The sequence below is a fragment of the Salvelinus namaycush genome, unplaced genomic scaffold (assembly GCF_016432855.1).
Source record: "Salvelinus namaycush isolate Seneca unplaced genomic scaffold, SaNama_1.0 Scaffold51, whole genome shotgun sequence".
Lineage (NCBI taxonomy): Eukaryota > Metazoa > Chordata > Actinopteri > Salmoniformes > Salmonidae > Salvelinus > Salvelinus namaycush.
Genome location: NW_024061209.1, coordinates 1,647 through 10,066, shown reverse-complemented (window position 1 = coordinate 10,066; position 8,420 = coordinate 1,647). Strand labels below are relative to the sequence as shown.

Genomic DNA, 8,420 nt, shown 5'->3' with positions numbered 1-8,420 from the left:
CCGAGAATTGAACCCTGTGGCACCCCCATACAGACTGCCAGGGGTCCGGACAACAGGCGCTCCGATTTGACACACTGAACTCTGTCTGAGAAGTAGTTGGTGAACCAGGCGAGGCAGTCATTAGAGAAACCAAGGCGGTTGAGTCTGCCGATAAGAATACGGTGATTGACAGAGTTGAAAGCCTTGGCCAGGTCAATGAAGACGGCTACACAGTATTGTCTTTTTATCGATGGTGGTAATGATATCGTTTAGGACCTTGAGCGTGGCTGAGGTGCACCCATGACAAGCTCGGAAACCGGATTGCATAGCGGAGAAGCTACGGTGGGATTCGAGATGGTCGGTGATCTGTTTGTTCACTTGGCTTTCGAAGACTTTAGAAAAGGCAGGGCAGGATGGACTGTCTGTAACAGTTTGGGTCTAGAGTGTCTCCCCCTTTGCAGAGGGGGATGACTGCGGCCGCTTTCCAATCTTTAGGAATATCAGACGATACAAAAGAAAGGTTGAACAGACTAGTAATAGGGATTGCGACAATGGCGGCGGATAATGTTAGGAAGAGGGTCCAGAAAGTCTAGCCCAGCTGATTTGTAGAGATCCAGAATCTGCAGCTCTTTCGGGACATCAGCTGTCTGGATTTGGGTGAAGGAGAAGCGGGGGGGGGGGGGGGGGGGGGGGCTTGGGCCAGTTGCTGCGGGGGGTGCAGATCTGTTGGCCGAGGTTGGGGTAGCCAGATGGAAAGCGTGGCCAGCCGTAGAGAAATGCTTATAGAAATTCTCGATTGTAGTGGATTTATCGGTGGTGACAGTGTTTCCTAGCCTCAGTGCAGTGGGCAGCTGAGAGGAGGTGCTCTTATTCTCCATGGACTTTACATTGTCCCAAAACATTTTGGAACTAGTGCTGCAGGATGCAAATTTCCGTTTGAAAAAGCTAGCCTTTGCTTTCCTAACTGCCTGTGTATATTGGTTCCTGACTTCCCTGAAAAGTTGCATATCGCGGGGACTATTCGAGGCTAGTGCAGTACGCCACAGGATGTTTTTGTGCTGGTCGAGGGCAGTCAAGTCAAGTGAACCAAGGGCTTCTTGTTCTACAGTTCTACATTTTTTGAAAGGGGCTTTTTGAAAGGGGCTTTTTGAATGGGGCATGCTTATTTAAGATGGTGAGGAGAGCACTTTTAAAAAGAACAACCAGGCATCCTCTACTGATGGGATGAGGTCAATATCTTTCCAGGATACCCGGGCCAGGTCGATTAGAAAGGCCTGCTCACAGAAGTGTTTTAGGGGGCGCTTGACAGTGATGAGGGGTGGTCGTTTGATCATAGACCCATTACAGACGCAGGCAATGAGGCAGTGATCGCTGAGATCCTGGTTGAAAACAGCAGAGGTGTATCAGGATGTATCAAGTTGGTCAGGATGATATCTATGAGGGTGCCCATGTTTACAGATTTGGGGTTGTACCTGGTAGGTTCCTTGATAATTTGTGTGAGATTGAGGGCATCTAGCTTAGATTGTAGGATGGCTGGGATGTTAAGCATATCCCAATTTAGGTCACCTAGCAGTACGAACTCTGACGATAGATCGGGGGCAATCAATTCACGTCTGGTGTCCAGGGCACAGCTGGGAGCTGAGGGGGTCTATAGCAAGCTGCAACAGTGAAGGACTTATTTCTGGAGAGATGGATCTTTAAAAGTAGAACCTCGAACTGTTTGGGCATAGACCTGAATAGTATGACAGAACTCTGTAGGCTCTCTGCAGTAGATTGAAATTCCGCCCCCTTTAGCAGTTCTGTCTTGACAGAAAATGTTGTAATTGGGGATGGAAATGTCAGGATTTTTGGTGGCCTTCCTAAGCCAGGATTCAGACATGGCTAGGAAATCAGGGTTGGCGGAGTGTGCTAAAGCAGTGAATAAAGCAAACTTAGGGAGGCTTCTGATGTTAACATCCAAGGCTTTTACAGTTACAGAAGTCAACAAATGAGAGCGCCTGGGGACACACAGGGCCTGGGTTAACCTCTACATCGCCGGAGGAGTGGGATGAGGGTACGGCTAAAGGCTATAAGTACTGGTCATCTAGTGCGTTGGGGACAGAGAATAAAAGGAGCAGATTTCTGGGCGTGGTAGGATAGATTCATAGCATGATGCACAGACAAGGGAATGGTAGGGTGCGTGTACAGTGGAGGTAAACCTAGACATTGAGTGACGATGAGAGGTTTCATCTCTGTAGGCGCCAGTTAAGCTAGGTGCGGTCTCCGCATGTGTGGGGGGTGGGACAAGGGGGCTATCTGAGGCATGTTGAGCAGGACTAGGGGCTCCGCTGCAAAATAAAACAATGAGAGCTGCCCTAAACAACAGTATACAAGGCATATTGACGTTAGAGAAAGGCATAAAGCAATCACAGGTGTTGATTGGGAGAGCTAAGACAACAACGGGTAAACAGCTAGGACAACAACAACGGGAAAATGGCGATGAATGGGCAGGGAGGGTCAGTTAACTACACACAGGGCCTGAGTTAGAGGCTGGGACCGACAGATAAACAAAATGGATTACCGTGTTAATAGTCCGGCAGGCATCAGCTGTGTAGCCGAGTGATCATAGGGTCCAATGAGCAGCAAAGATGAAACAGGGAGTCGTTCGGTTACTACGTAAGGCGAGCGGGAGACACGGCGTTCAGGAAGCTAGCGGGCCAGATGGATCAACACCAACATCCACAAGGCAGAGGCCGAATTACGTCAGCCAGTCGTGATGGATGGGCGGGGCTCCGTGTCGACAAAGCGTCCAGGTCAATTGGCAAGAGAGGTACTGTAGTTGGTGTACTTCGTTTGCTAGCCGGGAGATGGGCCTAGCTCAAGGCTGACTGGTGCTTGCTTCTGGACAAGGGCGTTAGCAACATTAGCCACTCGGTAGCAACTAGCTAGCTGCGAAGATCCGGTGTAAAGGTCCAGAGATAGCGGCAGGAATCCGGTGATGTAGTGGGGGGAAAAAGCAGTCCGATATGCTCAGGGCTGATATCGTGCTGTGCAGACTGGAAGGTATTATCCGGGCTAAAGCGGTTGGTGTCTGAGCTGAAAGTAAAGACCGCTAGCAGTGGCTAACAATGACTAAAAATCTAGTGGCTAATTAGCTGGATAGCTCCTGATGGAGGTTCCAGTTATACGGTCTAAAAAATAGCAGATCCGAACCACATTGGGTGAGGTGGGTTGCAGGAAGTTTATTTAATTAGAAAATGCAAAAAAAACAGATTGAAATATAATGAAATGTATACAACAACAAAAAATATAATAATAATAATAATAATAATATTTACATGGGACAAAAACAAACACGTCTTACTGCTCCGCCATCTTGGTATTAACTAACCCTACAGGACCCCACAGAATCCTACAGGACCCTACAGAACTCTGTAGAACCCTACACTACAGGACCCTACAGGACCCTCTAGATGACCCTACAGGACCCTCTAGATGACCCTCTACAGGACCCTCTAGATGACCCTACAGGACCCTCTAGATGACCCTACAGGACCCTCTAGATGACCCTACAGGACCCTCTAGATGACCCTACAGGACACTCTAGATGACCCTACAGGACCCTCTAGATGACCCTACAGGGCCCACGTAACTTTACAGGATCCTACATAACCCCCTAGAACCCTACATAACCCTCTAGAACCCTACAGGACCCCACAGAACCAGACAGGACCCTCTAGAACCCTACATAACTCTACAGAACCCAACATAACCCTATAGAACCCTACAGGACCCTCTAGAACCCTACAGGACCCAACATAACTCCACAGAACCCAACATAACTCTACAGAACCCAACATAACTCTACAGGACCCTCTAGAACCCTACAGGACCCAACATAACTCCACAGAACCCAACATAACTCCACAGAACCCAACATAACCCTAACCTTCAGCTAGAACTCTGACCTAGAAGGTGTTGCAGCATCTTTGGATCTGTCTGCTTCTTTTCCTGCTGATTACAGCTGTGCACATCTCTAGATGAAGTGGAGGTGATGCTGATTACAGCTGTGGACATCTCTAGATGCACATATCTAGATGAAGTGGAGGTGTTTGTCTGGTGCAATGCCGTAGCTGTCCTTGTTGTCTTCAAACACCGTAGTGAGGCCCTCCAGGTAGAGAGAATGGAGACCGTCTATATCATCCTTAGTGGGAGAGGGGGTCTGGACCACTGGAATAGGCCTACCCACTGGAGAGAGAGAGAGAGAGAGAGAGATGAGAGGGGGTCTGGACCACTGGAATAGGCCTACCCACTGGAGAGAGAGAGAGACAGATGAGAGGGGGTCTGGACCACTGGAATAGGCCTACCCACTGGAGAGAGAGAGAGAGAGAGATGAGAGGGGAGGTCTGGACCACTGGAATAGGCCTACCCACTGGAGAGAGAGAGAGAGAGAGAGAGATGAGAAGGGGGGTCTGGACCACTGGAATAGGCCTACCCACTAGAGAGAGAGAGAGAGAGGTGAGAGGGGGTCTGGACCACTGGAATAGGCCTACCCACTGGAGAGAGAGAGAGAGAGAGAGAGATGAGAGGGGCTCTGGACTACTGGAATAGGCCTACCCACTAGAGAGAGAGAGATGAGAAGGGGGGTCTGGACCACTGGAATAGGCCTACCCACTGGAGAGAGAGACAGATGAGAGCGAGATCAGAGAGAGAGAGAGATGTGAGAGGTGAGCGAGGGATGAGAGAGAGGTGAGCGAGGGATGAGAGAGAGGTGAGCGAGGGATGAGAGAGAGGTGAGCGAGGGATGAGAGAGAGGTGAGCGAGGGATGAGAGAGAGGTGAGCGAGGGATGAGAGAGAGGTGAGCGAGGGATGAGAGAGAGGTGAGGGATGAGAGAGAGGTGAGGGATGAGAGAGATGTGAGAGGTGAGAGAGAGAGAGGTGAGTGTGTGTGTGTCGTACCAACAGTGTGTATGGGCTCTCTGTAGGGCAGTAGACCAAAGCTGTATTGGAACACTCCTCGTCCGGTGAACATTGGCAGCGCCACTCCCATGAGCCTTTGCAAGTGGTCCTGGAGCCAGCGGAGAGGCGAGCCGGCAGGGTTGGTCATCTGGTCGAAGAGCTCATTCTCCCCAAAGGAGAACACAGGTACTAACTGGGCCCTACGAGACATTATATATACTGGACATTACACTAACCAGCAGGGTTGGTCATCTGGTCGAAGAGCTCATTCTCCCCAAAGGAGAACACAGGTACTAGCTGGGCCATTATTTGGCCATTGGCCAAGTTGTACTGCAAGGACTTCTGATTGGTCAACCCCAGGCTAGGGTGGGGGGGTTATAAATGTCATCCTGTTCCTTTGTTCAGGGGACAGGGGAGACTGAACATCTGCCTCCCAGCTTAACATCTATGATTTGTCCTCTCTGAATAAACCTATTTTTCTCCCCCTGATTTGCTTTGCAGTTTATATTATTTAAGAATAACATAAATTGCCATCACTGTGGAGGAATTTTGGGCAACTCTTGCATGCAGAAATGCTTTAACTCAGCGACATTTGAGTTCTCACACATGAACTGCTCATTTCAAGTCCTGCCACAACATCTCAACTGGGATTAGGTCTGGACTTTGACCAGGCCATTCCAGAACGTAAAATGTGTTGCTTTTCTAACCATTTCCACGTAGACCTGATTGTGTGTTTTGGATCATTGTCTTGCTGCATGACCCAGCTGAATTACATATTAAAGTGGTTCAACTGGTTTACAAAAACACTGGGACCAGCTGGGTATTAACATGACACTGGGACCAGCTGGATATTAACATGACACTGGGACCAGCTGGATATTAACATGACACCGGGACCAGCTGGGTATTAACATGACACCGGGACCAGCTGGGTATTAACATGACACCGGGACCAGCTGGATATTAACATGACACCGGGACCAGCTGGATATTAACATGACACCGGGACCAGCTGGGTATTAACATGACACCGGGACCAGCTGGATATTAACATGACACCGGGACCAGCTGGATATTAACATGACACCGGGACCAGCTGGATATTAACATGACACCGGGACCAGCTGGATATTAACATGACACCGGGACCAGCTGGATATTAACATGACACCGGGACCAGCTGGATATTAACATGACACCGGGACCAGCTGGATATTAACATGACACCGGGACCAGCTGGATATTAACATGACACCGGGACCAGCTGGATATTAACATGACACCGGGACCAGCTGGATATTAACATGACACCGGGACCAGCTGGATATTAACATGACACCGGGACCAGCTGGATATTAACATGACACCGGGACCAGCTGGATATTAACATGACACCGGGACCAGCTGGATATTAACATGACACCGGGACCAGCTGGATATTAACATGACACCGGGACCAGCTGGATATTAACATGACACCGGGACCAGCTGGGTATTAACATGACACCGGGACCAGCTGGATATTAACATGACACCGGGACCAGCTGGGTATTAACATGACACCGGGACCAGCTGGATATTAACATGACACCGGGACCAGCTGGATATTAACATGACACCGGGACCAGCTGGATATTAACATGACACCGGGACCAGCTGGATATTAACATGACACCGGGACCAGCTGGATATTAACATGACACCGGGACCAGCTGGATATTAACATGACACCGGGACCAGCTGGATATTAACATGACACCGGGACCAGCTGGATATTAACATGACACCGGGACCAGCTGGATATTAACATGACACCGGGACCAGCTGGATATTAACATGACACCGGGACCAGCTGGATATTAACATGACACCGGGACCAGCTGGATATTAACATGACCCCGGGACCAGCTGGATATTAACATGACACTGGGACCAGCTGGATATTAACATGACACTGGGACCAGCTGGATATTAACATGACACTGGGACCAGCTGGGTATTAACATGACACCGGGACCAGCTGGATATTAACATGACACCGGGACCAGCTGGATATTAACATGACACCGGGACCAGCTGGATATTAACATGACACCGGGACCAGCTGGGTATTAACATGACACCGGGACCAGCTGGATATTAACATGACACCGGGACCAGCTGGATATTAACATGACACTGGGACCAGCTGGATATTAACATGACACTGGGACCAGCTGGATATTAACATGACACTGGGACCAGCTGGATATTAACATGACACCGGGACCAGCTGGATATTAACATGACACTGGGACCAGCTGGATATTAACATTACATACCTACCCATGTTTCAGATGTTTCACATCTCCCGTGTTTTAAACCTACATATTAAGTGTTTTAAAACTTCCTGTGTTTCACACCTACACGTGTTTAAAGCCTACCCGTGTTTCAGACGTTTCCTACCTACCCGTGTTTCAACCTACCCGTGTTTCCCACCTACCCGTGTTTTAGCGCCAGTTTGATGAATCCCTTGCGGTGTAGAACCTGAAGGGTGAGAGCTCCTGGCCGGGCGTCTAGAGCCTCTGGAGCGCCCCCTACAGCCACCACCGCCACATTACCTCCTCCAGGAGCTGAGAGCAGGTAGGACAGACTGGCTTTCTCACTGGATACCAGCCCTGGCATGAACACATAACACACACACATCCTAAACCTTTTATTTTATTTATTTATTTCACCTTTATTTAACCAGGTAGGCAAGTTGAGAACAAGTTCTCATTTACAACTGCGACCTGGCCAAGATAAAGCAAAGCAGTTCAACACAAACAACACAGAGTTACACATGGAATAAACAAACATACAGTCAATAATACAGTAGAAAAATAAGTCTATATACAATGTGAGCAAGTGAGGTGAGATAAGGGAGGTGAAGGGACCAATATACACACACAATACACACACACACACACTACACACACACACACACACACAACACCAGGCACAAAACGTGATTTTCCATGTGTAAAGATGTATGGTGCTTTCTAAAGGTTTGTAAAGGTCAATACATTTCAAATATGCTAATCTATTCAGGATGTTCAGGATGTTCCCCTGTAGACAGAGAGAGAGACATGTATTCAGGATGTTCCCCTGCAGACACAGAGAGAGAGAGACATGTATTCAGGATGTTCCCCTGTAGACACAGAGAGAGAGAGACATGTATTCAGGATGTTCCCCTGCAGACACAGAGAGAGAGAGACATGTATTCAGGATGTTCCCCTGCAGACACAGAGAGAGAGAGACATGTATCCAGGATGTTCCCCTGTAGACAGAGAGAGAGACATGTATTCAGGATGTTCCCCTGCAGACACAGAGAGAGAGAGACATGTATTCAGGATGTTCCCCTGCAGACACAGAGAGAGAGAGACATGTATCCAGGATGTTCCCCTGTAGACAGAGAGAGAGACATGTATTCAGGATGTTCCCCTGCAGACACAGAGAGAGAGAGACATGTATTCAGGATGTT

General features: G+C 48.8%; 1 protein-coding gene across 2 annotated transcripts; it reads right to left on the bottom strand.

Annotated features, from left to right (window-relative positions):
- Positions 1 to 3,178: 3,178 nt before the first annotated feature.
- Positions 3,179 to 7,649, bottom strand: LOC120041695 (2-acylglycerol O-acyltransferase 2-A-like). 2 transcript variants are annotated; one of them, XM_038986562.1, is made up of 3 exons: positions 7,401 to 7,638; positions 4,919 to 5,118; positions 3,179 to 4,206 (listed from the first exon to the last, which is right to left on the bottom strand). In XM_038986562.1, the coding sequence occupies exons 1-3, from the start codon at positions 7,601 to 7,603 to the stop codon at positions 4,052 to 4,054; spliced, it is 558 nt and encodes a 185-aa protein (XP_038842490.1). In that variant the 5' UTR covers positions 7,604 to 7,638; the 3' UTR covers positions 3,179 to 4,051. The 2 variants fall into 2 exon arrangements, with proteins under 2 accessions (XP_038842490.1, XP_038842491.1); XM_038986563.1 differs by lacking the exon at positions 3,179 to 4,206 and adding an exon at positions 4,213 to 4,514 and having other exon boundaries at positions 7,401 to 7,649.
- Positions 7,650 to 8,420: the final 771 nt, after the last annotated feature.